General features: G+C 52.8%; 1 protein-coding gene across 2 annotated transcripts; it reads left to right on the top strand.

Annotated features, from left to right (window-relative positions):
- On the top strand, nucleotides 1-27,472 carry VPS45 (vacuolar protein sorting 45 homolog). Of its 2 annotated transcripts, XM_086478263.1 has the most exons (15): nucleotides 1-98; nucleotides 189-323; nucleotides 488-548; nucleotides 1,729-1,808; nucleotides 2,280-2,348; nucleotides 2,644-2,781; nucleotides 3,192-3,302; nucleotides 4,651-4,785; nucleotides 5,137-5,250; nucleotides 5,904-6,071; nucleotides 9,394-9,552; nucleotides 10,338-10,445; nucleotides 10,741-10,862; nucleotides 17,923-18,054; nucleotides 26,864-27,472. In XM_086478263.1, exons 1-15 carry the CDS (start codon nucleotides 6-8, stop codon nucleotides 26,949-26,951), a joined length of 1,713 nt encoding a protein of 570 aa, XP_086334389.1. In that variant the 5' UTR covers nucleotides 1-5; the 3' UTR covers nucleotides 26,952-27,472. The 2 variants fall into 2 exon arrangements, with proteins under 2 accessions (XP_086334389.1, XP_086334390.1); XM_086478264.1 differs by lacking the exons at nucleotides 10,741-10,862; nucleotides 26,864-27,472 and having other exon boundaries at nucleotides 17,923-18,026.
- Nucleotides 27,473-27,904: the final 432 nt, after the last annotated feature.

The raw sequence follows: 27,904 nt of genomic DNA, 5'->3' as shown, positions 1-27,904 counted from the left end.
CCGAGATGAACGCGGTGCTGGCCGTCAAGCAGTACGTGTCCAAGATGATCGAGGACAGCGGGCCGGGCATGAAGGTGCTCCTCATGGACCGGGAGACGGTGAGCGGCCGGGCCGGGGGTGGGGAGCGCCGCTAGGCCGGGCGAGGCCCGAGGCCCGGGGTGATGGGCGCTGCCGCCTCCCGCCCGCAGACCGGCATCGTCAGCATGGTGTACACGCAGTCCGAGATCCTGCAGAAGGAGGTGTACCTCTTCGAGCGCCTCGACTCGGCCAACAGGGAGGCCATGAAGCACCTGAAGGCCATCTGCTTCCTGCGGCCCACCAAGGTAGGGGCGCCTCGGCCCTGGGGAGGGCCCTGCCCGGAGCCCCAGGCGGCGGCGACGGTCGTAGGCTTGGGACGAGGGGCTGCGATGGGGTCAGCGATGGGGCGTGGGTCACTTCTTACTCCCTGTCTCTCAAATGTGCTCTCCCCGGTGCTGTGTTCGTCCAGGAGAACGTGGAGTTCCTCATTCAGGAGCTGCGGAGGCCGAAGTACAGCATCTACTTCATCTGTGAGTGTGGCCCGTTCTGCCCGGTCAGTCAGAGGTGCCAGGCAGGGACCGGCCTCGTGCCCAGCGGCAAATGCAGATGTGAGAGGCTGCCACAGCTCCCGCCTTTACTTGAGGCTGGCAGTCTGTGAGCTGTGGGGTTTATGCTGTCGGGGTCACCAAATCCTTTTAGCAAAGGGTACGTAGGTGCAAGGTGAAATGATTAAACCAAAGCAACTTGTAACAGGTTGTTGCAAAGCAACACCATAAATCTGCATTCCTCCCATGAGGCTTATCCCTGACAATTTCTGGTATTGTGAAGCTTTATGTTGCTTCATAAACGTGAAAGCAGGCTAAGGCTGGGGGTAAAGTGCCTTTATGATAAGGAAAACTGATGAGAGTCCAGCCCAAATCTTGAAGGTAAATAATTTAGGGTAGACTTCACATCCCAGCGCTGGACAAAACCCGCCACACAGCATCTTCTAATGCCTGGCATCTCAGGCGGGAGTTCCTCACGTGTCCTGCTCATCCCACGAAATATTCTGTGGTTTTGGAACCGAAGCAGAACAACTGCAGCTGGTTTTGTCTAGTCCAGCCCAGGCACTGCTGGGCGAGACGCCGGGAGATGAGCTGAGCGGCCTCTAGATGTCATTGCCGCTCTGCGGGAAGGCAGCCGTGCCGAGGAGCCGGGCTGCCGGGGGGGGGGGGACTCCGAGGGTGGCGGTGACCTGCCGGCACAGCAGTGCGAGGGGCTCAGCAGAGATGTGGCTGTCGCTGTGCTCAGCCGTGTGACATGACTTGTCTTTTACACATACAAATCTGCGGGCTGTGCGTCGTGTGGCTTCCCTGGGCAGAGGGCAGGCGAGGGAGGGGGTGAGGGTGAGCCACCGCTGCCTTCCCAGCACTGCCCCGGCCCACGGGGCGTTTAATCCATCGGCGACCGTTACGTGCTGTTCCAGGGCCGCAGCCGCGCACTGGCTAGCGGCACCGGAGGCAGAAAGTGGGGCAGGGCGTTAGCTCAGGGTATCCGTGTGAGGTGACGTCGGGATTATAATGTCTGCGTAATAATGGCAGGTGTAAGGTCAAGGGATCTCTGTTGTAATCTGCTTCTGCTCCAGGGGGAAATCTGGTTGTGCCGCGGCGTTCTTTGTGTTACGGGTCGCTCGCAGAGCCCGACTGTTCTTTCGCTGTTGTTTTCTTTCAGATTTCAGTAACGTGATCAGTAAGAGTGATGTCAAGTCATTAGCTGAGGCTGACGAACAGGAAGTTGTGGCTGAAGTTCAGGTGAATTTTTGAATATTTTAACTAGACCTCCTAATCCAAAAGTACCAGCAAACCAAACGTGCAAGCTGGCAGTCTCAGGCGTGGCAATGAGAGGATTGTGTAGCTGTTGAACGGTGTGCGGCAGCGCTGAGCAACAGCCTCACGTGGAAGAAAAGACGAATGTACACGTGGGATTAAAAAGTAAAAGGAAAAAAAGTGTCCCCTGTTCCCCCCTGCCCTCCAGTTGTCAGACAACCAAAGCCGCTGCACGTTTGCTACGTACTCGGAAGACGCACACGAGCAAATCGTCAGGGGAGTTGTCAGCAGAAGTGTAGGGGTTTGAGAGGTTGGGCACGGAGGAAGGAGAAGTGATCAGAGCCCATGAGTCTGGGTGTTGCTTAGGATTAATGTGGCCGGTGCCGGCACCCGTACTCCTGTGGGCTGAGTAGGGCTTGGCAGGACACGTACCTACTTGCTTTCACTTGTTGGCAGGAGTTCTACGGCGACTACATTGCAGTGAATCCGCACGTTTTTTCCCTCAACCTCTTGGGCTGCTGCCAGGTATGAAAAAATCTAATGCTCCTCCAGGGCCCTGGTTTGTGGTTAAGAGAGAGACCAGTAGCCACCACCACAAGAAGCCGGGTGCGGTGGTGGGCTGCCCAGCAGGCAGACTGCTGATGAGGGAGGAGCTGATCCTTGCAAGGAACTGGGCAATCCGGACTGTGGCCTCTGGTCGACCTGCTCCTTCAGTCAAACTAGAGTTTGCTGTAAGACTTTAAGACTTAGAAATAAGACTTTGATGTGAGAAAGAGTTTGGGGACAGTGTGTCCGTCCTAGACGCCGCTTTTCCTTCCAGGGTCGCAACTGGGATCCGGCTCAGCTGTCCAGGACAACGCAAGGGCTGACTGCTCTGCTTTTATCTCTGAAGAAATGCCCCATGATTCGGTACCAGCTCTCTTCCGAGTCAGCAAAGAGGCTTGCGGAATGTGTGAAGGTACGGTGAGAGCCTGCAGCGATGTGAAAGGAGTTTGGCAGCGTGCTTAAATTTTGTTCAATTTTTTTATGTGTTGATGCATTTGAGGGAAATACCCTTTTTCAGTCAATTTGTGTAAATTGTGTCATTTATTTTGGGCTTTGGGAGGTCCATCCCTTGGCTCTGCCTGCTCCTGTCCAAAGAGCAGGTGAAGAACCGTATTAAACGTGTCATGAGTGGCAGTAGGTTACCTGCCAATTATTTCTCCTTCATTAGCAGCGCAGACGACGACAGCAGCCCATTGTCTTTTTGCCAGCTCTTCCCTTTTTGTTCACCTGTATCCAAACTAAGAGGAAACATTTTCTGGGTATAGATAATCACAGATAAGCACAGAATAAGGTCAGGTGGCTTTGTTTTCCTTCTCTCGACAGCAAGTCATCACTAAGGAGTACGAGCTGTTTGACTTCCGGCGCACTGAGGTTCCTCCTTTACTTCTCGTTCTGGACCGCTCTGACGACGCCATCACCCCGCTGCTGAACCAGGTGAATCATCCCGCGGTTGTGCGAGGGCTGAGGTAGGGATGGGGGCTCTGAGCCCCGTGGCGGTCGCAGCGACGCGGGGGTCGCGCCCTGGCAGGACATGGTTTGTATTGGAAAGGCAGCAAGTGCCGCCTCCCGCCCCCATTCTTCTTGAAATCCCTCTTTTATCTCGCGGCCTGGTTTTTCAGACTGTTGAGCAGGGATTGTGTGTGCTGGCTGCCATGACAGAAGCACCCTGGCGAACCACGCCGTTTGCACCTCAGCGAGATGCGCTTTACGTTTGGAGCCCCCCAGTCCCGGCAGGTCCTCTCCAAGGGTGTGTCTGTGCCGGCTGTTCGGCAGCGCCCGCTCACCGTTCCTGCGTGACCTTGCCCTGGTGTCTTTCTCCCCCTGGGCTGTTGGTGGGAGGTGGATTCACTCTGTAGCTGTTGTCGATTTCATTTATTTTGTCTTCGCTGTGCTGTAGATTCTGGCGGAATCTGTTCGTCTCCTCTCGTTTCTGTGGGGCGCGCTTAGGCACGGGCCAGGCCGGTGCTCAGGCGGCGGCTGGAGCTGCAGCGGGGCTACCTCGACAGCAGCCAGCGCTTCTGTATGGCTGGTGGGGTAGGAGCTAGCGGTGATACTGGTATTACTGGAGCGATGTGGAGGTCAGAAACCCAGCTCACGTGTGGTTTGTAGAGCTAAGGGCTGCGCTCAGAGCAGGGCACCAAAAGCGTTATTTGCTCCGCAGAGATTTTCTGTCCAGAAGAGAGATTCAGGTGGATGTAAATGGGGCGTTGGGCGCGTCGCTGCTCTGATCAACCTTCGGCTTTCTCTCTGGATTAATATTAGTCTTCCCAGGATAAATATAGTAACGCACTGATGTGCAGAAACACACACTCCTACTGCTGCGTAAGAAGCAAAGGAGCACGTAGGAAATTGTAGGGTTTGTCACTGTGGAACCTCTGCAGCCAAAAATATATGTCCCTTGGCAGGCGGAGGAGGGGAGACAATGGTGGCAAACAGAACTGTTTGAACAGGAATATTAATCCTCACTGCTCTGCTTTTGGAGAGTCGTGTCTTTGGAGCGTACCTGCGGGAAGCACCCTGCGACGGGGTGGGTTTCCTTTGTGTTTGCACCGGCGCCTCTCCCTGCAGGATGCCCGTTGGATTAGAACAGAAGTGATATTTATTTCTTATTGTAACGTTCCAGCAAAAGTCTGAGAAATGTGCACTTTGAATCCGCTCTGTGTTACTAGAGGAATATAAACGGGTTTTATCTGAGCTCAGCCTGAAATCCCTTAATTTTCCCGTGCTGTTTGTTACCTTACTGAGGGCAGCATTTGCCTTTCTCTTTCGCCACCCTTGTTAGTGGACATACCAGGCGATGGTTCACGAACTGCTGGGGATTAACAACAACCGCATCGACCTCTCGCGGGTACCGGGGATAAGCAAGGATCTCCGAGAGGTGGTCCTGTCTGCCGAGAACGACGAGTTCTACGCCAACGTAGGTGTCTCGTGGGGATCTTCGCCAGTAGCTGAATGTGGGGATCAGGTTCTGTTCTTGGCTTTTGCCACGTGAAAGGAACTTTCCAACGGCTTTGAGCGTCGGGGTGGTGATGGCTTAGGCCAGTGGTGAAAATCAGTGTGTGATGCAGGTAGCATCTGACATGAAATAACGTGTTGTTTTATGGTTTTAAATAAGCCCCAGACCAGTTGCAGAGCTGCTTGCTCAAGCTTGGGTCTCGGGGAGACGACGTGCAACGGCACTTCGGTGTTTTGGGTGCAGAGTGCCTTCCAGCTGCATCGACTGGTGTTCGAACGGCTTTCTCTCAGCTCCCTGTCTTGTTCCGCGCAGAACATGTACCTGAACTTCGCAGAGATCGGCAGTAACATCAAGAATCTTATGGAGGATTTCCAGAGGAGGAAACCGAAGGAGCAGCAGAAGCTGGAGTCCATAGCAGATATGAAGGTACAGACAATCTACTGGTAACTGACTGGGCTTTGTAGAGCCCATCCACCGCAGGACGGTGCAGGTCGCTGCACTGACCATCCACACTACCAGCACCGCAGCTCGGACCCATGTGGCGCACTTGCAGGAACCTCCTTTTTGCGCTGGGTTTGTTACAGGGGCTTTCAGCTGAAGACGAGGCGCTTCCATCGGCTGTTCTGCACCGCTGCAGGGTGGTCTGCAAGCGTGCTGGTCCTGGCTGCTCCCCGGGCTGCTGCTTAGAGCTTGCTGGAACCCCAAAGCCCCACAGCTCGGGGTTAAGCGCGTAGGTTACCCTGGTGTGGCTGGGTGGACTTTATATCTGAGCTGGGCCACTTGGCAACAGCTCAGCGCACGGGTTATTCAGTCACCGCAAGATTTAAAGGATCCTGGCGGTGCCTTTGGAGGTACTTTCTCCACCCTATTTTTTTCTAGAGCAAAAGTACATCCCTCCCAAAAGTCTCCTTCTAATTGGAGAAATCCCGTGGGTTCCTGGGATCGAGGTGCCCGATCGTCCCTACCCCCGCAGCGGTCTTGCTGCAGATCAGTTTATACGGTTTGTGGCGGGGTCGTGCACATCCGCGGCCTCTTGCTTTTCTGTTGAAGAACCAGTTGCTTTCGTTTCCCCATTGCAGGCCTTTGTGGAGAATTATCCGCAGTTCAAGAAGATGTCGGGCACGGTGTCGAAGCATGTGACCGTGGTGGGGGAGCTCTCCCGACTGGTTGGCGAACGGAACCTGCTGGAGGTGTCTGAAGTGGAGCAGGAACTGGCCTGCCAGAATGACCATTCCAGTGCTCTCCAGGTACCTCGGGCTCCAAACCTGACCTTGACCCTTTGAATGTGGAAGGTTTGATCCTGTAACTCCCCTGTTGGTGGAAGCTGGATACTGAAAAGTCGTGGGAGTTTTGCACGCAGATATCCCGCGGGGCTGGGACGTTCGATGTTAGAATTGCTCTTCTCCTCCCCGTTCGGTTCAGATGGGGATGAATCATAGTTAATAACTGGCTTGGGAAGCATCTTTGCAAATTCTGTCTTCGCATTTCACAATACAACATTCCTTCATTATACGCAGTCAGTTGGCTTCTGGCAAGCTGCCTGTGCCGGTACCAGTAAAAAAAAGGGAACTTGGACCCCCCGTCCGTGCAGAAGCTTGTTGTGTTTGTTGGGGAGGCGAAGAAATGGAATCCACAGAAATGTCTAAACCAGGCTGTTCACTGAGGTGCCGGCTTCTACCTTTTTTTTAAAAAATAAAAAACAGTGGAAAGCCTCTTAGAGAAAAGATTCCTTTGGCAAAGCGGACTGAAAAAGCCTAACAGAGACTTCTGTTATAGCTGGGTATAGGCTGGAGTTTTGACCCCACGCTGGCTTGTTGGGTTCCGTGACCTGACCCAGTATCTGACAGTATGTCAATAGTGATGAATTGTGGCTGCTGACTGCTCCCAGAAAATAGCAGTATTGTTGAGCGTGGCTGTGCTACGGCAGAGTTCGACCAGCAACTCAGTGTTAAAAAACGATTCCTTAATTTTTTATAGCGAAGGTAGAAGTTACAGCATCTCATGGGCTCCTTTACACAATACTGCAGAAGCAGTGTGATTAGAAAATAAAGATAAGCAACTTCAACAGATTTGAAAGACATGTCTTCTTTGCCTCCCTTATTCTGTGCTCCGAGTGGGCGGCGAGGGGATAATATTAGACTCTGCAAGTGCTGTAATCTGTTACCAGATCCTGAGCTGATGTGAGTCAGAGTAGGCTGAAGTCACCACAGCTCTACAGACGGGGGAGCGTATCGATACGATTCGATAGCTTGTGTTTGGTAGAGTTGGTGACTGAATATTGAAGTGGGAACGTAGCCATGGAGTGCATTGGCTGGAAACAGCCTCTGAGGTTCTCGTGCTCTGTCACTGTTTCTAGATGGAGCTTTTGCAGTTTAAAAGCCAAACGTTTGAGTTCTAGGCTGGACAGAGACGCGGGCAGGTCGGCCCCGCCGAGCGCCACGCGGTCGTGGCGGGGTGCTCGCTTGTTCACCTCGGTGCCGGCTCAGGTCTTGGTCTGCACTAACCAGGTAGTTCTGCAGGTTTGAAAGCAGAAAAGCTGCCCGTAGTTTGCTTCCGTGCCTGAAGGGCCCTGTTGTGTTTCTGACAACTGAGACCGACTGGAAAACACGCAGCAGCGAGGAAATAAGACGCAAAGCTGTGGAGCTGGTATCCTTCTACATGAGAGCTCGGTGTCTCTTGGGCTGCACCGCCCCAGGCTGTTCCCTGTTGCAGTCTCCTAGTGGCAGTGACAGCAGCAAGGCCACAGAAACAATGAAGAATAAGCCAGCGCACGGAAGAAAGGCAGAATTGTTCTCCCACTGATGTAACTTCAGCAATTGTTAATGTCTCTGCTGGCCTAGGGCCCCTGGGTACATTTTGGTTGCTCCTCCCCTGGTCTCTTATTAATCCTGACATAGTGCATGAGCCTTGAAAGATGAATGGGAGGTTTTGAATCCCATCTCCTTAGATGGACAATAGCTTTTCTGTTTTACACACTTCCTGCTTCTAGAGGCCTTGCCGCTGCGCCGCCAGCACAGGTTCAAAAATCCTGCCAGCAAACATCTCCGTGGGAGTCTGCTCCTGCCCTCCCAGGTGATTTCCTGACCTTGCCAAGGCTAATGGTAAAACTCCTGTTGATCCTCCTCAAAGCCAGGATTTTATCCTGTATTTTTGTAATTCATCTGCGTCAGTCAAACCAATTACAGCAAGTCGAGCTGAGTCGGCATGGTAAAAACCAAGTTTCACAACTCCGTTTCACGGCTGCTCACCGAATGTCTCCGTGGTGCCTACCTGTGTCAGGAAGGTGGGAGACTCTTGCAAAGACACCCCAGGATTTTTGGAGTGTTTGGAGGTCATGTGCGCTTACAGAGTGGAACAAATCCTGACTGGTTCCCTCCCTCTCTTGGAAGTGCCGTTTCTGCAGCCATAAAACTGGCAGCTCCTCGGCTCCCGTGCATTTGAGCTGAGACAGGCTGATCGTTTTGCTTTCATGTTCAGTCCAGGGAGAATTTCAGACTTTGCCGTGGCCTGAAGCATCTGTCCAGCTCTAACCAGATGTCTGCGAACACATCTGGTAGCTGATGCCTGTTCTGTGGGATCCATCTCAAAGCCGGAGTTGAGAAGCTTATTACTCCCACTGCTCACCTCAGCCACCAGCCGGGCTCGGGGGTTTGTCCCGTTAACTCCATTATCGCAGCTCTGTGGCTCAACACAACGGCCGAGGGGTTGCAGAGAGGAAATAAAGCACTTTTCGTTGTAAAGGGAAGGAGCAGCACTTAAATGACCGATTGTCAACTCACACAAGCAATTCACTTGTCCTGCTGCAGCCCCTGGAGGGTACCTGGCGTGCACTGGGCGTTCCGGAACTTTGCTGGAAGGGGCTGTACTTCCCAGGCAGCCTCTCTGGGCCGGGCACCCTTTGTATTTACGATGGTGTCGTGTTCTGTTCGGCAGGAAAAGTGATGATCTGCATATTAGAAGTAATAACTGTAGATTCTGGTATTTACCTCCAGTGCTGTAATCTTTCTTTTCCTTCTCATGCTTTAATTCCTTTCCTCCGTTGCTTCCAAGTGCTCAGTACTTGCTCCTCCACTTCTCACAGCCAAAGGTTATCCGCGATTTCGACGCTTCCGCCCCGCACCTCCCCAGAGGAATCGGGGTCTGTGTAATAGGTCTTTGTTCATGACAGTCAACATGACGATGGAACCCGTGGGCCAGTTCTGGCTCTGCTCAAGCTGGAAAGGGATGGGCAGAGGTCAAAGGTTTCTCTAAGTGCCTGCTGATGCCCCGTCAGGGGAGGTAACCCGAACTCGCCCCGTGGCATGTTACGGGGGGTTGAGAACGGACAACAGAATTGGGTGATGAATTCCCAGCTTCACAAAAAGACCCAGGAGCGACTCACAGTCTGTTGTACTCCGATAACTCTCACGTCAGAGCAGCCAAGAAGCTGGGCTCTGTTGTTTGTGACACGATTCAGTTCTCTCGCATTCCTCCTGCGTGCCGTTTTGTGGCTGGGCGGTGGGCTTGCTATTAGCCTGATTTTGTGTCCTCTGGAGGCCTCTCCACTCACTGCTTTCTCTCTGGCTGCAGAACGTGCGGCGGCTCCTGCAGAACCCCAAGGTGACAGAGTTCGACGCTGCCCGGCTGGTGATGCTCTACGCCCTGCACTACGAGCGGCACAGCAGCAACAGCCTGCCGGGGCTGATGGCGGATCTCAAGAGCAGGGGTGTGTCGGAGAAATACCGCAAGGTAATCGCAGCATTTCTCCTTCAGCTGGATGAACGAGTGGGGCAGGAGGGCGCAGGGGTGGAAAAGCGCTGCTCGCCGGTGTAAGGCTCCCCTGCCGTAGCTTAGCACGAAGCTTTTGCTCTTGAATCGCACTGCACCTCGCGAAAAGAACCCTGAGCTTGGCTGGGGCCTGCAGGTGTTACTTTAAAAGGCACAACTAATCACTTAATTTCCATTTCCAAAATCAGTGATATTATGAAGGACTGAATAAAGCAGAGATGGCAGGCATGCCAGGAGTCTGCTAGGATGGGTGTGTAGCACATAAACGGGGCCTGGAATATGCTTCCTTTCTCCTTCTCCTCTTCCTCCCCACCCCTTTTCCCCCAGCTCCTGCTGAATAGGCGATAGTTGCCGCAAAGGACTCTTGGAGCCTGTAAAAGGAGCCTGGCTGGGAGGGAGAGGGTGGCAGCGCTTGGCAAGTGTAGTGAGCAGCTGGAGAGGAGGTGGAGAAGCAGGATGATGTCACGTTGTATGGCAGATCTGCTACCACTGCAGCAGACTATGGAGATGAAAGCCCCTCTCCTTGTGCAGGCGGTGTCCCGGCAGACTGACTTGCTCGGTGGATATGGGGAATCCTTCTTCTCTTCCCCCTTGCCTCCTTCTGTGCTGCATTACCAGCTTGGGATCCATCTCCCCGGCTCCTTGATCATCATTCCAGTGCCTCCGTTGGGCCTAACGAGACAAAAACCGCCTGAAAGCTGGTTTCCCAGGCTAACAGGATTCTGGTTTTGCCTCTCTCTGTACAGCTCGTGTCGGCCGTTGTGGAGTATGGAGGGAAGCGGGTCCGGGGCAGCGAGCTGTTCAGTCCCAAGGATGCTGTAGCCATCACCAAACAGTTCCTCAAAGGCCTGAAGGTATGGATGAAATAATGACAGTTGTAGTCAAAATTACAGTCACGGAGCAGGACTCGTGTGCAGTGCGATGCCACGTTTCATGGATTTCAGGGATTTCATAGGAAGTGCACTGGGCTTTTAGGGCGTAATTCTCATTGAAGACAATGGGAGTTAGCTGCTGGAAAGCCTCTCTAATCTGCACTTCAGTGTTCAGCACTCGATGGTGATGCTCCTTTCATGTGCCTTTGCTCATCTTCTCCCTTAGCCTGCTGCCCTGCTGCATTAATTCATAACAAGAGCTTCTCTTGCACCGTAGGGTGTTGAGAATGTCTATACGCAACACCAGCCTCTCCTTCACGAAACGCTAGATCAGCTCATCAAAGGAAAGCTCAAGGACAGCCAGTACCCCTACCTGGGTCCCAACACTCTCCGTGACAGGTATGTGGGGCCTTTTAGGGCAGAGCTTGGGACCGAAATATATCTGCTCCTCCCAGTGCTGCCGCTTGCTTTGATGTTTGCCTGTGGAGGAACAAAACTTAGGCTTGGCAGAGAAACGTCTTGACCGTGTAGGTCTCTCTTGAGTTCTCGAGTCGGTGCCCTGGAGAGGGCTGCTAAGACTGAAATGCAGTTGTCTTTTCTTGCCGGCCAAGATGTGGCATTCCCGTTGTAAGGGCTCAGGTAAAGGATAAAGCCATTGCACCAAGCTGCCAGGATGTTCACATGATGGATTTCAGCGTGCCCCCTAACTTCACTCCATGCCATCTGGTGTTTATTTGTAGAGTGCCGAAAATAGTCCAACTGCAAGCTCTCCCTTCTGAGCCAGTTGCTATTCCTGATGAGAATGGGATCTTGCTGAATGTGGCTAATAACTGCAACTGAAAAGGACTCTGGCTGGCTGGTTCTAGCTGACTTTGCTGGAGCCGTTGTCAGCGAAGTCATTGGAGGTAAATAGGGGCCTCGGAGTGAGGGCACTGGATCAGTAGAGAGATGACGAGTCCCCCGCTAACGGCACTCCGTACAAATCCCTCCTTGCTTTGGTGCTGCCGTTGCCTTTCTGTAAACGCAGCTTCTGCAGCGTGCGGGTCGGGTAGTGCTCATTCCTTCCCACGGTAGTCTCCTCGGAGAAGAGCCTGCCATTGCTTTGCTTCCTTTGGGTGAGCTGTGGTGAGGTCACCACAGCGATTCCCTGAATCTTCTCCAACGTCTGTGAAATGCCCTGGGGTTCTGCAGAAGATGTTTGACCTGCAGCATTAGAACAGTCGTCATTCCCTCCGCACGCTGCGTATTATTGGCCCTTTATCAGCAACTGCCACGTTTTCAGTGAAGCAGAAAATAAATTCAAGGGAGTCGTTCTCCCCAAACGAGGCGGCCGTTGCAGGGCGGTTTGGGTTAAATGAGACCCACCGACTCGTTCGGAGCAGCAGAGGAGTAGACTTGGGGCCCGAGGTTCAGTGGTGTCAAGCGGGTGGGAGGGGCAGAAGCATGTCAAAGAGTGAGCGTTCATGTCTGGCTCTCTTTGAGATGCACACACACACTGCTCTTCCTCCTTAGCCCTGCCCTGGGGCATTTCTGATGAAAGCAAAATGTGTTTTGTAGTAGGGAGGCGTCCAAATTCCATGCCGGGCTGACAGCAGGGGACGTTAATAATTTTATTTATGAAGAAGAAAGAATTGCAGTCATACAAGAGACAGTTTGTTTGTGTATGTCCCTGGTAGACCAAAAAAATAATCTGCCCTGCTCCAGATTTTCCCTTTAAAATAAAATGGTGGATTTTGGATAGGGTGGGTGGCTTTAGTAGGTGTGAAATATCAAGACCCCCAGCGACAGAAACGCTATCCCTTCTGTCCTTGAAACCAGCTCTCCTCTGAGGTGGATTTCAGCCCAACAAGAAGAGGTTTGTGGTAGATCTGAAATGAGACCTGCAGAACAGCAGTGACAGCATCCAGGCATCCCTGACCTGGGTGTGTTCTGAGCTGCCTACAAACAAACAGTCTTCTCACCTTTATCTTCTCATTTTTGATTCCTGCCTGTATTTTCCTGAGCTGTGTTTCACTTAGATTCCTCTTTGAATGTTTCTGCAAAATGGTGCAGGAACCTGCCCCTGAGAATCCTGCTACACAGCACATGCAAATAATTTATTTGGGGGAGCAAGAGAAGGGTTTAATTCCTGCCTTGAACTGAAGGGAAACAGAAGTTGGATGAAGGGAAGTGGAGTCTGCATCTCCCTCCCTTCGCAGCTGCTGCAGCCCTGCCTCTTAGCTGAAAGATGTGAATCCCGTGGGTTTGTTGAAGTAAATCTCAACGTACAAAGGCCGAGCTTCCCAACTGTTCCTCCCCTTCGATTTCTCACTGTCTTCCTTTGGTCTGGGGTTGTCCTTGGGCCAGTGGCCGGGTCCAACAGCGCTGCCGCTGGGTCAGGTGTCTGAAAATGATCAAAAGCGGAAGGGCACACGGTTATCAGGGTTGTTTCCTGATGGGAATGGTAGATCTTGGTGAGTTTAAGACACAGGAGCTGTAGGAACGAGGGTTTGTAACTGACCAAAACCAGGCACCTAAATACTTTTGGGCCTGCCCTTTACTTGCTGCATAAAACAGGGGCCACGGCACCGTGTTATCTCTAAAGTGTGAACATTCAACGCCATGAAAATGGGGGCTCATCTAAAACCGGGTTTTAGTTACCAGGTTTGGAAGAAAAAAAGCCCACTTGATGGTTTTGCCTTAATGCCAAACCAATTGAGCGAGGAATTTAAATTTAAAAATTTCACAAAACTTCATGTAACAAATCACAGCCCAAGGCAAACTGGGCTACGCTGTCTTCTTGCTTTCTGCTTTCAGAGGCTGGTGTTACCGCAGTTGGCAGGAGTTCAGCAGAAGGTCAGGGCGAAAGGCTTTGTATTTTTTGATCAAAGGGACGCAGTTGCTTGAACAGCAAAGAGTTTGAAAGGATTCTTTTTAACTATTTCTTTCTGTATTAAACATTACCCTGTTGCAAGGGAGGAAAAGCTCCTGGTCCAAATTCAGCTGTGGAAATTGGCAGCGGTGAAGGGAAGGGAGCCTTTGCGAAGCGCTGAGCAGGGCTCCTCACAGAGAGCAATAAGCAATTCTGCTTTCTTTTGCTTCTCCTCTGGTTTCCCGCTGTGTTAAACACCGTCCTTTCCCCGTGTGCCATCAGCCTGCCGTCCCTTCCACCTTCCTGCTGGAAAGTCCTGGCTGGAAAAGGCCCTAAAGCCTATCTCGGTCACAGCCATCTTACACACCGTAGGAAATGCCTCCTGAGGTCCGTGACCCCGTCGGCGCGCTCTGCTCGCCAGGCTCTGCCGAGGGCTCCCCTTTGGGTGGAGCTTTTGTTTTGTGTGTGCTTTGACCTGGGCTTTTCTCGAGTAGGGCATTTGTCCCGACCAGACCAACGGGGCCTGATGCTGCTGACCCGAGATGGCTGGAGTCCACTTACAACGTCACGTTTGCAATCATAGGATCGGTAGGTTGGACCTCTAAGATCATCAAGTCCAGCCGTTGACCTAACGCCCCCATGCCCACTAAACCGTGTCTACCAGTGCCACATCTACGCGTTGTTTGAACACCCTCCAGGGGTAGTGACTCCACCACTTCCCTGGGCAGCCTGTTCCACGAGACAGCTCTGTGGCTGCTGCGCTTCTTAAAACCAAACAGGGGTCCTCAACGTTTTGCGGGAACCAGGCAGCAGCCTCTGACATAGCAGCAGGAAAGGGCACGCTGCTCCCCGGGGATCCAGATGGGACTCGGCTCGGTCCGTGTCTCTCTCAAATTACCACAATTACTCACCTGCTTGGTGAGAAATCTTGAGAAGTCGCCTTGTCTGAGAGCCCATCAAAGTTCTGACTTAAACGTGGAACATGAGCTCACCGATACCAACTCGTTTTGAGTGTTCTGTGACTGGACTTGATCTTTCTCCCACTGATTTTCATAGAATCGTAGAATCATAGAACAGTTTTGGTTGGAAGAGACCTTCAGGATCATCGAGTCCAACCTTTGAGGTTGGACCTTTGAGATTTTGTTGAGGGAAAAGTTCTGTTGAGGAGAGGAAGAACTTGGAACCATTTGGAAGTGTCTGGCACACATCTGAAGGGATGGGTGAGGTATCTCCTTAGGCAGCAAAGATAAAATCTCCTTTTTTGGAAGCATCAGCTTGCAGCATGTGATGTGGAACCGTTTGGCTGTGCGCTTTTTCATCTGAGCTCACACAGACTGCCCTAAAGAGGAAGGAAAGCAGCGCTGTTCCTCCATCATGTATATTTTCTTGTGTTTAGTATGGCTTGCGTTTTGTGGATTTTTTTAAGGCAAAACTCTGACTGCGTCCTTGTTTGTTCAAGCAAGTTGCTTTTTCCTCCTGTCTGCAGTGTTTTGAGCATTTAGCTGTTAAATTGGTGGTTAATCCGAGGAGATACACAGCCACATCCCCAGACTGGGTCTGAGGAGCACAACAGCAGGAGCGAGTGCTGCTGTAGATAGCTTTCCCACTAATCCTGTAACAGTCTTGGAGTTTCTTCCTATTCCAAAGTTGCTTATTATCTGCCCTTGATATCAGCAGTAATTCCCCTGAGAACCCCAAGATCCCTTTGTTCTTTCTGTGGCAGCCTGCCTCTGCGTGGCTTAGCTCACTTCTGCCCCGTGAGAGGGCTGCAGGGATCTGAGCAAGGCACCTGAAGTGGGAGAGGGGCTGGAGTTCTGCCCCCGCTCCCCCACGCCAGGCTTGGCCCTTGATCCTAGGGTGAGGGTTGGGGTTAGGCTGGTGTCACGGTGACAGTGAAAGGTGGTGGCACATTTAGAGGCTGGTACATGTCAGGAGATTCCAGAGGAGCACAGGAGAGCTAGCCACATGGCTTTGGCGTCTAGATTCCTTCGGTCTTTGGTAGTTCCAAGCAAAAATGCATAAATGATGGTACCAGGAGACTGATCCTGTGGATTTCAGTCCGCACAAGTTGTCTCGGTGAGGAATTGCCAGGTTTGTTTCTTGCTTCAGTGATCCGGTTGGTAACGGTGCCTTAACCCTCGAGGTCCTCGCTGACTTGCTGGACTTCGGGGAGCTGCGGTTTTCTCAACCTAAAAGACATTCTCAGTAAGAAGCGAGGTGTGGCACGGCCTACCTGGCACATCTTTCACATGCATCACGATAGAAGTGAGCTTGTAGAGATTTTAGGTGTACTTGTTCTGGCAGCTGACAGCTTATTTCATTGCTGGGCCTCCCCTTCCCTTTGATTTCCCTCCCCAAAAGACTTGGGCACATTTGCCTCTAGTTCTCCAAGCCGTGTGCCTGACCGTAGCTCAAAAGACAAGGTACGGCAGCGCTCTGCTGTCCTCTGGGGCTGCCTCAGTGACTTGTGCTGTCACTGGGGTGCAAAAACCTCCGTCTGCCTCACCGAGATGTCTGAACCTGCGCAGCCTGAATGTGCAGCTGCTATATATAACTGCTTATCTTCGGGCTGCAGCGCAGAAGATTTCACAGGCTGTTCCCAGGCCGGGGACACAGCGTGGCTGTGCGGGGAGGGACGTGCCCACCGAGTCCTGGGGCTCTGGGTGGGAAGGGAAGGCAGCGCAGGCTGAGCTGCTGAAATCCCGCGGGCAGCACTGCCTGCCCCGCTGCTCCTGCCTGGAGGGGGTGAACGGTGCGCAGGGTAAAACTCACCGCTCTGTCCAGAGGGCGCAGGCGTAAGGCAGCTGCTCCAGCATGTCCCACTGCTGCTGACTTCTTACAAAGGATTCCACTTCCAGCCTTTTTCTTTCCGAGGAAGCTGTGCAGTAAGCTGCAGCTGGAAGTCGTGGCCATTACTGGAGTTATTGTAGTCAGAGAATCATGGAATGGGTTGGGTTGGACAGGACCTTCGAGGCCATCCAGCCCAACCCCCCTGCCCTGGGCAGGGACACCTTCCACTCGACCAGGCTGCTCACAGCCCCGTCCAACCCAACGCCGAATGTCCCCAGGGACGGGGCATCTCCCGCCTCTCTGGGCAGGGCCAGGGTCCCACCACCCTCAGCCTAAAAAATTTCTTCCTTACATCCAACCTGAACCTCCCCCTCTTTTAGTTTAAAACCATCCCCCTTTGTCTCCCCACAAAGGGAGACTACCGGCACCTTCTAAAGCATCTCTGCGATCTCCTTTTGTCTGTCCAAATCATCTAACCCAAACTTTCTGAAAAGACTTACAGTTTGGCAGGTTATTGGTAACAAAGGTCGCTCTGGGAAGGGCTGTGGGCTCATCTTTTCCATTCATTTTTCTTACCTTTCTCCGTCCCCTCCAGGGGCAGGGAGGCCGTTGTGTGGGTCTGACGGCTAAACACGCTCGTTGTGAGCCAGCGTCCCATGCTGAGGGCAGAAGCGGTTTTGCTCTTGGTAGTACTGTCTCCTCGGTGATGCCAAGAAAGCAGTCCCTGACGTTTGTCCCACTGACAGGCGTGTCGCCCCTCTGGGCAGTACCGGGTGTCGAGGGCTTTGCGGGTCGGCTTCTCGGCAGGGAGGAACCAGAGGGACGGAGTTGAGGTGCATTCCGGGGTCATCCCTGTCTCGTGCTCCGTTTGCTTCGTCACTGATCCGGAGCTTGCACAGACAGAGCAGGCGAACGCCTGCTGCTTCCCCCACTGCAGCGAGCAGCCGTGTTCCAGCAGAAATCCCTGCTTGGAAAGCAGAGATGGGTTTTGAGGCTGCAGCAGAAAGTTAATTGTATCGAGACTTGACTGCTCTGACTCAAGCGCAGCTGGCGGGATGTGATCCCCACCTTTTCCCTGTAGGTTCTGCAGAAATCCCTCTCCACTGGTAGGTGGTAGCGGAGCTGATTTGTGGGTCGCAAGCACGTCCTGCTGTCCCTGAGAGGGGAGAACTGAAGTGACAGGGGAGGGTGGTGTGAGGAAGGTGCGGCCTTCCTCTGACAGCAGGACGTGCAGGGCATCTGGCTGGTTTTGTACTTTGTCGGACGAAGGCGCTGCCCTCCTTCCCCCCCTTTCCCCTCACGCTACTTCTCTGTAACACCCCATATATCGAGGCTGTGGGGAAGGTAACCTCAGAGGTACACACAGGCACAAATCCCGGCGGTTCTGTAATCAGCCAGCAAAACTGCAGCTGATCCATGCCCTTCAAACCAAGCCCGAGAGGGCTGAAGCACCGCTGTTGTCCTCGTTTGACTCCTGAATTGATCTTAATTTAACAGCCGCAGCAGTGTCTCGATCATGCATTAAACATTGGCGTATGTGTCATGGTGGAGCTCCGCAGGGAAGCAGCGTGTGGGTGTTGCTGAGGAGGCTTTTAAGGACCGTTAGCACGTTGTGTAAATGTTTAGGAGAGACAATGTTTTAAAAGTGATTTAATGGGCTGCGCGTTGCTGTCAGTCTTGAGCCCAGCGCATGGCAGAAATGAGCCGTGGTCTGGGGAGGGAGATCCTCAGCATCGTTGCCTCAGCGCCTGCGAGCGGTGCAGGATTTATCCTTGGGTTTTGTCCGATCCTGCCTCAACGTTTGTGTCTTTATCGCAGGCCCCAAGACATTATCGTGTTCATCATCGGAGGGGCAACGTACGAAGAGGCGCTGACTGTCTATAACCTTAACCGCACCAACCCGGGGGTCCGGATTGTCCTGGGTGGGACCACAATCCACAACACAAAAAGGTAATAACCGTATTTTTTACCGTGTACGTAAAACTGCTGACATGAGCATGAATTTGCGACGCCTGAGGGATCTTCATCACGCAGTAAAACACAGAAATGTGTGTAAATGGCCCGAGCCCAGCTCTGCTCATTATGGCTGAGGGACGTATTACCAAGCTGGAGGTTTAATGTGCGTTTCACTGAATTCAAGGGTAGGGAAGTCCATGTGTGTAGTTTTTCCTGCTTGTAATTCACCACACACTGTACTATGAATGAGACGCCGGTGCAGCACACAGGAATTCAAAACTGACTGTGGTCTCGTTGCTCCTGGTGAAGTCTGGAGCAGCTGCCTTTGATGGCAGCGCCGTTAACGTCCCTGTGATTAGAGCCGAGTTCCATGATTACACCGCTAGCAGGCTCTCGGCCGCCCACAAGCCGGCAGAGCATTGGCTGTGTCTTTTGCGCTTCTCCCTGGAGAGCGGAGCTTTCCGTGCTGGTTCGCCGGGCGCCCCGGGTTGCCTTTCCTGCGAGGCCAGGCATTCATAAGGCCTTCATCCCTCCGGGAACGGAGCGATGCTGGGGAGCACTGACCACGCTGAGCTTCATCCGTTTCCTGGGTCACTGTCTGGGGGGGTTCCAGCAGCTGACTGTCGGGGCTGGAAGGGCCGGTGTCGGGCAATGCTGATGGTATTTCGAGTCTCCTGCGCTGAGCTGCGTGAGCCATTCCTCGGGGTCTCAGTCAGGGTTTGCAGAGTCAGACGGCTTGTACAGAAACCTGCCCCTGCTTTGCTGTAGCTGGCCAAAATTTCCCGTCAGTACGGAATGCGTGGTTTATTTCCTGTGAAGTGTGTGGTTTACAAATACACAAATCATGTTTCCTGAACCCAAATTATTCATCTGAGTGTTTTGAGCCCAGGTGAAAATTCAGACCACGCTGGGGATTGTTTCCTGTCAGCACGGCTTGCTGCTAGCCAAGCGAAGGAGCGGGAACTCTTCCATTCGTACCTCGCTCCTTTCCACCGCGCTGTTCTGTCCCCGTTCGTAGCGACGCTGCCATGGCCGGGAGCCGGTTATTGGAAGGAGGGTAACGGCAGGAATGTGACAGGTGACCCACATCTCTCCCATGTGTTGCAGCAGGAAGGCTGGTGAAATCTAAGGCTTGGGAGAGAATCTGGTGGTGTCCAGCAGCTGCTCTGAGCTTCACGGGAGCACCCTGCTCTGAGCTGGCGGGGAAGGAGAGCTTCAACGTTACGCAAACGAAATGCAGTCCTGCAACAGGAGGCAAAAGTTACGCTTCTCAGCGTTTGGGATGAAATTTTTAGGGCTGACCAAGAGCTTTGGGTGCCTCAGCAGTCTCCCGGAGTTTGGGGAAGACTGTTAACACGGCAGGCGTTGTGTGTCGGAAATACAGCTGTCAAGCACTGCCTTGATCTCAGTTACTGACAGGTGGACTCAAGTGCAGCGAGCAGGCTAGAGAGCGCCTTGCTTTTCAGACCATATACGTGCACTGCTGCTGCATCAGAGTCCAGTGAGATATTTATAAAACCTCTGCACTTTTGCCCTTCCTTTTCGTGCCTGTGAGGGATCCTCAGGCTCCAAAGCTGCCTGCACAGAAGCGGTAACAAGTCTCTCACAAGGAAATCCAGTGGCTCCCATCATGCCTCACTCAGAAAAAAGGCCCAAACCCTCCAAATTCACAGTGCCCGCTCTGAGATTTGGTCCTTAGTTTAGCTTGATGTCAGATGATTGGAAAGCTCCTGAACTGACGCTAGCCCAGAAGTAAATTGCTTTTATGAACTGGGTTACAAAGGCAAGTCTGTATTAGCCCACATATCGACCAATTCCTGCCCAAATTACCCAGCTTGCTCAACCTTCTGCTTTACAAAGCAGCCTTTGAACTAAATCCTGTTTTAGCCAAGCCTAGAAATAGTAAGAAAAAGTCACCAGCGGGCATACGAGCTGCTCTTTGACTGATAAAAAGAAAGAAATTAAGTAAGTTGTCATCTTGGAAGGGCACAGGAAACCCTGGTTCATGTGCAGCCTGGCATCCGCCGTAACCTCTTAGTCTGCCAGTGCGTTTTGAGGCTGATTTTGACATCTACCAACACGCCTGCCTCAAACTTTTACCAGCATCTGTGCTGCGAACCTGGATGGGGCTGTCATCGCGCTAAGCACAAAAATCAGAGCGAGCGATGCGGAGGTCTCTGGGCTGGAACAGTTTTTCACACCATATTGGAGGTTGAGACCTGCCCCGAGAGTGTTTCGGTGTAGCAGATTCAGCAAAAACTGTCACTTTTGTGGGGGGGGAACAGAGAAAACTCACCAGCAGCGTTTTGAGTAGGAGAAGGAAAGCAGTAGTGTGGCGAGGAGGAGGGGATGAGAAGATGGTTTGAGCTTTCGGTTGCCGTCCCAGCGCCGCTGTTGACCCATCAGGTGGCGTCAGGCAACTTTCTCCTTTGTCTGTACACCAGAAGGTCTCTGAGCAGGGACCGTCTCTCACTTCTGCTTTATAAGTTTTATAAGTTTATAAGTTCAAGATTTGCAGCTACATTGTCGGGCTTCTTGGATTTGTGCTGTAATGAGTAACATTAGCTGGTCGGGGCTTCTACCGCGACTCCGTTTTGGCGCAGTCTCTGAATTATTTACAGAAAAACTAGGATACTGTATCAGAATTTGCATTTCAAAGAATGAAGTGGAAAATAAAAAAGAAAAAGAAAAAAAGTAAAGAAAAAGAAAAAAAAAAAGAAAAAGAAAAAAAAGGCTGTCGCTTTTTATGGGCTGACTGCTACCAGGTCCTGTCTGGGAACTGCGGGATGAGGACTGCCAAGGGTCCCGTTTTAAACATCCTCCTGCCCCAAAGGGTTTGCGGTTCCCTAGTGGCTTGAATAAGATTTCCTTAATGATGAGAGGCCACGTTAATAATCATAAAACCTTAGACCTTTGAGTCAGTGATCTGGAGCCCTTTCCAAGGGAGGACCAGCCTGCTCAGCTGTGGCACACAGAGGAGGAGCAGCCTGTGCCGTGGAGCGAGCCGACTCGCTCAGGACACCTGAGAAGCGAAGACGTTTCCCGTCCGGCGAGTGTTAACCGCGGTTCCAGCCCAGCGCAAGAGGGTCACGGATATTTCAGCCAACACACTGAGGTGTCTAACACGAGGAAACCGAGATTTTAGTGTGTCCTCACTCCTCCAGTAATCCCCTGGCCTTCCTTTAATGAACTGTTGCTTATTTCTGCTGGATTAGGGTTGATATGTCACAATAAACAAGGAGATTTTTATATTAATGCGCTGAGCAGCCTGTGTAAGCACACTAATCCTCTGCTTTCATTGTTCTTACCAGACAACTTAAATTGTGATCAACATCTGTGTTTATAGGGGGGGTGGCTTAAGGGAAATCCATTCTGCTTTTTTACGAAGCAGGAGACAAACAAGCCTTTGGAGCTGATGCTGCTGTGTATTTGTGGGAAGCTCATCTGTTTAAGAGACCGTCCGTATTGAGCAGTGAATATACTGCAAGTAGGTGCTTTAAAGTGTGGGAGTGAAAAATACTCTCTGGAGGGATGCAAAAATACAACATTCCGTGTTTGCAAAGAGAGTCCCAAAGGGGGGATGGTACGAACCTGTTCAAAGTTTCCTTTTGCTGCACAGTCGTGTCAAGGAGAATCTGGCCCTGGTCGTCTTTACATCCCTGTAGATGCAAACTAGGGGCAGGCATCTACTGCCAGTGCTCGTATTCTGAAACGGGGCGAGTAGTCGGAGGGATTCTTTGTAAATCAATCGGGCTACGGAAGGTGACAGGCTCTACTGTGGGCGCTTATTCCCCTGCTTGAAAAAATCCCAGTGGCTTTACAAGGTATGAGAACATTTTTGTTTCTTGTCTTCCCTCCTCTGCCTCTACCAGATAAATCCTCGTAGCACACCCGTTCCTTGGCCTCTTTCCCGACACTACCCACGGGCAGGTCAGTCAGCGATAGGGCTGGGAATGTGGCCTGGGTTTTCTGTTCCTGCCTGCGACCAGGAGTTGTGAGGGGAAAAAAAATGCATTAAAGCAGCGGGAGGGCTGGAAAGTCAAGTGATGAAAGCCAGAGAAATACAGAAATCCCAAGATCAGAAGATCTCTTTGATTGTGCACGCTCAGTTTTGCTGCAGACGAGGCTTTAAATCTGCCCCGTCTCAGTTTACTTGATTCTTCTTTTTTCCTCCATTCCTGTTAACAGGCAACCCTTGCGCCGCTCGGTCTCGGAGGGCACACAGCTACGGGGCTGGTAAGGCGTCGGGATCCTTTGAGGAACACCAGCAGGGTGGAAAAAACCCTGTTGTTGTCAAGGAATTTTCAGTATTTTTTCTAATCAAACCAGATTGGCTGCCTGTGGTACTTGTGAAATTTTGGCAGCCCTCCTAAAAATTACTTCTATTATGACTCGATTGTCAAAAAGGTACCAAAGCCTTCCCAGATGTGTTTTCCTGCGTGACGAACCGAGGAGACAGCTCGCTGCAGAGCTGTGCCCAGCGTATGAGAATGGAAATGCCACCTCTGGCCACTTAACGCCGTTCTTCTGCAGCGGGCTCGGGCCGGGGACTAGGTCTGCCGCGGCGCCGCCGCATCTGGCCATGGCTCGAAGCGCTTGACCAGCGAAGACCTGAGCGTAGGGCTCCTGTCTGGTTTTTTGCCCTGCAACATAATGAGCTGTAATGGAAGAGCTGGAAGGCTGGGGATTATTAATCGTGGGTTCTTTAGAAAATGCATAGGTGATAGGTATTTGAATTATATTTATGGTGAAAGTGAAAGTTCTTTCTTGAGCTGGTGCCGTTCCTTCACACTGACCATAGCCACCTCCGTAATTACCTGCAGGAACCAGATGAATTTGGGCAAAACTGTGCCGGGTTTTCAGTTGCTCTCCGCTCTTTGACGTTTGTGAAGGGTCACGGGCAGATGGATTTCGAAGAAATTCTGCTGGGTCTGGAGGAGAAAGGGTTAAAAAATGATCAATAATCGGCTAAAACTGGAAGACCAAGACCAGGAGGAACATCTGGCGCATGGGGCTGACTCGTCCAGAGCACAGGTTAAGCACAAACCTGCTGTGACTAATCCAAGGGGAGCTCTAGCCTGACCCACTTACCCAGTTACAGCGATAGCCTGGTTGTGCCGAGCGCGGCTGCGGTGTGCCTTAGCCGGCGGAGCCTGGTCACCGGATACCTGCGCCTCTGGGAGGAGTGTTTGGACCAGCCGTGATTCCTCCTTACTACGGAGGGAGGGAGGGTCTGGTTCAAATTCTCCGTGTGGTTTGGTATCCGTGCCCTGCCCAGGGGCTTTCCCAGCCGGGGCCGTGACGGCCGCTCTAGGTGCTCGCTCTGTTTCTCTCAGGGCCCTGGGCAGTAGCAGCACCCGCAGCCCGGTGCTGGGCTCCAGCTCACCCCTCCGCGGCAGGCGGGAGTTCTGGCGTCGGCTGCGCTCCAGATGGGGAGACCTCCTGTGCAGGAGGTGGTCGTGCCGCCCGCTTTTGAGACCTCCCTGAAGTCTAAAGTGACGATGTCGCACTGCATCTCCCTCTCCACAGGCGCAAACTTTCTCTCCAGGTAGCAAATAAACAGGAGTCCCCTTTAAAAAGAACAGCAAGTCATTCTCTGTTCAGAACTCAGTCTGCCTGACTCCAACACCTAAAAATAAAACTGGAGGAGGGACAGCACTAGCTGTAGTCACGGAGCCGAATGACCATAGCGCAAGCGATGTTCTCTACACCTCTTATCAATCAGGCTGCTGCCCTCCCAGCATGCGTATTTCTAACTGGTGCGGTGGTGAGATCTGGAAATTGGTGCAGGCATTTGCATGCGATTTTGGGTTGGTTTTTTTTTTATTTCTAAACCCTCATGACTCGCTCCCTGGGCAGGTGGAGGTCTTCTAGACCTGGTTTAGGGGAATCGCATTTTTGTAGGATTGGTCGTATATCCTGATTTTTATTTCTTTATCTTTTTTTTTTAAAGCATTAACGCTCAGATAACTTGATCAGCATATTGAAGGAATGAGTCAACCTAGAAACTGGTCGCCCTGTTTCGCATTGCCAGAGTAACCATCTTCCTGGTAACGTATCCTCAGTAGATCTCATGTGGGAGCGTTGCTGTGGTTTTGCAAAGCATGCAGCCGCCTCCCGAACCGCTCAGAGCGGCGGCTGTGAGGAGCTGCGCTGAAGCAGGAACGCCAGGAGCTTTGTTTGGAGGGCAGCCGTCGCAGCTCCTTCGGCTTCCGAGCCTCCTCATCCCGATGTACAGGTTCGCAGGAGAAGCCGGTCCGGTCGCTGTGTGCTCCAGACGGGGCCAGTCACATGAAAGACGGAGCAGCAGCGAAGGGCAGGAGCAAGCTGTCGCTTGCTGGTGAAACTGGGACTAGCTCCAAGCTTCGGTCCCAGTCTAGCGCTCCCCTCTGTAGGCCGTGCTCCTGTTTGGCTCCTGCGGGCAGGAGTGCCGTACGGCAGCGTGTAAGAGCCTGTAATCAAACCAGACCAATGCAAGGAGCTTTAAAGCTTTATTCTTTCAAAGGCTTGGGTTTTTTTTCCTCTTGAAAGGATCGAATTAGTCTCAAACCTTAACCCACTTTTAGACCTATTTAAACAACGGTGTTTCCAAGGTTTAGCTTTCCTGGCTCTGGCAGGCTTTGCTGGATTAAGCTCCGCCGTGCTTTGCGAAGCGGGGCTGAGGCTGCCGGCGTGCAGGCGTGATGCAGCTGACCTTGGTGCCGCGCCAGCAAATACCACTCTGTGCGTCTACCTGCTCCTCGGCTCGCTGCGCGGACCCGCCCGCCCGGATACGACATGAGCCTGTGCTCGTGGCAGGTGTAAGCCTGGAACTGAGACGTGTTTCAGGGATAAAATTGGCCTTTGAGGGCTGCCTGGTGACAGAACGGGTGAAATTCGGTTTGCAGGCTCACCAAGGTAGAAATGGGCTCTCTCGCCACCTCACGCAGCGCCGTGCGACCCTCGCCCAGCAGAAATTCTTTGTTGCCTCCACAGTAATCGCGACTTCAGCCATGGCCATACACGGCTTTTGAGACGCACCGCCAGCATTCCAGGACGGGACTTTCCAAACCTACCGAATGCTGAGCCTAACTCCCCTCCTAAAGATGTTACGGGGCTTAAGTGGAAACAGATTTGGGCTGGGACCGAGCGGTCTTGCAAATGCCGATTTCAGGATCTCAGGATCTGAACCAGAGCGAGACACGGAGCCCAGCCCTCCGGACTCCCAGGCGTTTTCGTTAAGTGCTGTGCGCTCGCTGCCTGCTTTGACCTATTTTTCTCTTTTTCCCTCTGCAGTTGGCCAACGCCAGCCCCTGGCAGCTGAGCTCCACCTGACAGTTTTTACGTGAGAAGCAGCTCACCTATTCAAACGTGTCTCCGAATGCGTCGTCTTTGGGGTTTTGTGTGGCGCCGTTGCTCTGGCGTGTGGTTGAGCCGTTCACTTGGCTTTATAGGGCAGGCGCGCGCATAAGTCTCAAACTGTCAAGTTCCTTGGGGTCTAGCCCCCCAAATCCCTACTTTGGAAAATAATACAGAGGAGAGACTGGGATGAAGCTGGGTGTGTGCTTAAGCATTTTGCTGGGTTAAAACTTCCCTGAGATCCAACTGAATGAATGGTTGGTGCCCAGAGGTTTCCATGTGGCTCATTGTTTAGATGTGAATGAGGTCTAAAGAGGCTGGAAATCGGAGGGAGGGTCTGGCTGTGGATGTGAGCCCGGGGCTGAGGAGCTGGGGCGTGAGGCACAGGCAGAGTGACCCGGGCTGCTCAAGGGGCTGCTTTCCAGCAAGCCCCGGCTGTGGAATGTCAAGGATGCCTCAGCGGGAGGTTTCCACCCGGCCTCTTCCTGCCTTATCGCGCAGACAGGAAGGCTGGGAGTGAGCAGCACCAGGAGCCTGGACGCTGGCCTTCCTGCCTTTGTTACCGAGAGGGGCTGCCAGCGCGGCCCCGGCGCTGAGCTGAGCCCACGAGGAGCTGCTGCCCTCGCTCTGGGAGCCTTACGGAGACCTCCCGGATGCGGTGGAGCATTTAAGGATGAACGGCCACGTTAAGTGAAGGTGTTGACCTGGGGGATCCCTGCTGGGAGCCCCACGTTTTGATGCTCCAGATTTTGGTGCCCAGGGCAGGTCGTTGCAGTCCCATAGTTTTGCACTTTGTTCTCCCTCGTTGGATCCATCCCAGCTGGTGGGAGGATCTGTCGCTGGAAGTCGGGGGCATTCTCCAAGGCTGCCATTCCCTGATTTCCTCTTGGATTCGGGTCTCCTCACTGTAGCTGTCCCAGGCTGAGGCATCGCCCCCCATCTCCCCCTGCAAGCAGCTGGAGGAGCAGGGCAGTCAGAGGGTGATCCGTCCACCGTGCTGCTGTCCCTCAACCACAGAGGGAAGCGGTTGGCCCCGATGCCAGCTCTCAGGATGCTGCCTTCACCCTGGAGGAGACGAGTCCTGGTCTGAGCATCTCTGTCATGCGTCCCTTCAGGGACCATCGGTCCCTGACACCTCCTCGCTGCTGCCTCCTTGGGGGGAGCTGCTGGGTTTGACATGAGCCTGATGAGGGCAAGGAGCATCACCGCTGGGACCAGGATCCCTGTTCTGGGTGGGGTTTTTGTTGGATCACGTGCTGTTGTGGGCAGGTCTTCTCCTCTTTGCCACTGTCACCACATGTGAAGGGTGACACCAGGGGAGAAAGCAGACGTTTTCATAGCTCTGAGCTTGTAGAGCACTCATCGGTTCTGTTCAAAGGCTTGAGGCCAGGCCGTGTGGTTACTTTCTGTCTGCATGAGTGAAAAGCTGGCCCTTGTCTCTGCTAACCTTCACTTTGCTTGGCAGCTTCCTCGAGGAAGTGACAGCTTCGGGGTTCCGCGGCCGAAGCACCGAGAGCTCTCAAGTTACGCCAAGGTCAAGCAGCAGACGGTGAATCTCGGAGAAACCCCGTCTCGCCCATCCGGCGCTTCCACAAAGTGACCGTACAGCGTTGGAGCAGAACTGGATGTTCCCTCGCTGCCGTAGCTTCCCCCATCCATGCCAGGAACCTTAATGGGCACGAGAAGCATCTGGGCAGTGAATGCTGGAGTTGGCGTCTGCCCTGATGGACCAGGACATGCCCCAAACTGCAGCACCCTCATTGTCTTCTCACACACACGGCTCTGAACGGGACGTGGCTGCGTAGTTGGAATGTAACCTGCGGGAGAGCCTGGGAAGGATGTCGCTGCAGAAGCACTGAGTCTGCGCAGCTCTGCCGGCCTGTGGGAAAGCCGCGCTCGTAGTTAATTTGTCGAAGCACACGGTGCGAGTCCCCTGATGAACATCTCATGATCCTGGCCCAGACTCCTGTGTGCATCTCTGGAAGGTGAAGCTGAATGGGCGCTCAGAAGCCCTGTGCTCTGCTCAAGCCGTCTGTATATTTCGAGTGCTATTAAATAACCCATTTTGACTGAACCTCTTGTCTGTTAAATGATTCCTGATATCCCTTTTGTAATGCCACTGAGGTATAATTACATTCTTAATCTTCTTTATTAACTTCTGTTTCCCTCCAGAAACAAACACAACCCCATGCCCCTGTGCTTGCTGCCATGTTAGGAACTAGGAAAGTGTTGTGATTTCTTTTTAGCAATAAAAATAATTCTAGCAGTAATAAAACATGTTGGATTTGAAAAGAAACAAGAGACTTGTAATTGTGGAGCGGATCTGGGAGCAGAGGAGGGCGGTTGGCATCCTCCCGGGCCTGGGAGCTGCACCAGAAAGTGCTCACTCTGTTCCCCGTACCCTGGCGCTGGGGAGGGGGGAGATGAGCAGGGCGAGAGCTGTAATCCCAGCCCCTGCCTCCTGCGAGGGCACGGGCGTCCGGGAGACAAACGCAGGCTCTCCCCA

This window comes from Leptosomus discolor, chromosome 26 (assembly GCF_034619465.1).
Source record: "Leptosomus discolor isolate bLepDis1 chromosome 26, bLepDis1.hap2, whole genome shotgun sequence".
NCBI lineage: Eukaryota > Metazoa > Chordata > Aves > Leptosomiformes > Leptosomidae > Leptosomus > Leptosomus discolor.
The sequence above is the reverse complement of the archived record's forward strand: the minus strand, read 5'-3'. Positions and strand labels throughout refer to the sequence as shown.

Excerpts from the sequence above, each read along its gene's own strand:
- VPS45 (XM_086478263.1), top strand. The coding sequence starts at position 6 with ATGAACGCGGTGCTGGCCGTCAAGCAGTACGTGTCCAAGATGATCGAG. Across the intron at positions 3,303-4,650 it reads TCACCCCGCTGCTGAACCAG|TGGACATACCAGGCGATGGT; the intron begins GTGAATCATCCC and ends CACCCTTGTTAG. Across the intron at positions 6,072-9,393 it reads ACCATTCCAGTGCTCTCCAG|AACGTGCGGCGGCTCCTGCA; the intron begins GTACCTCGGGCT and ends CTCTGGCTGCAG.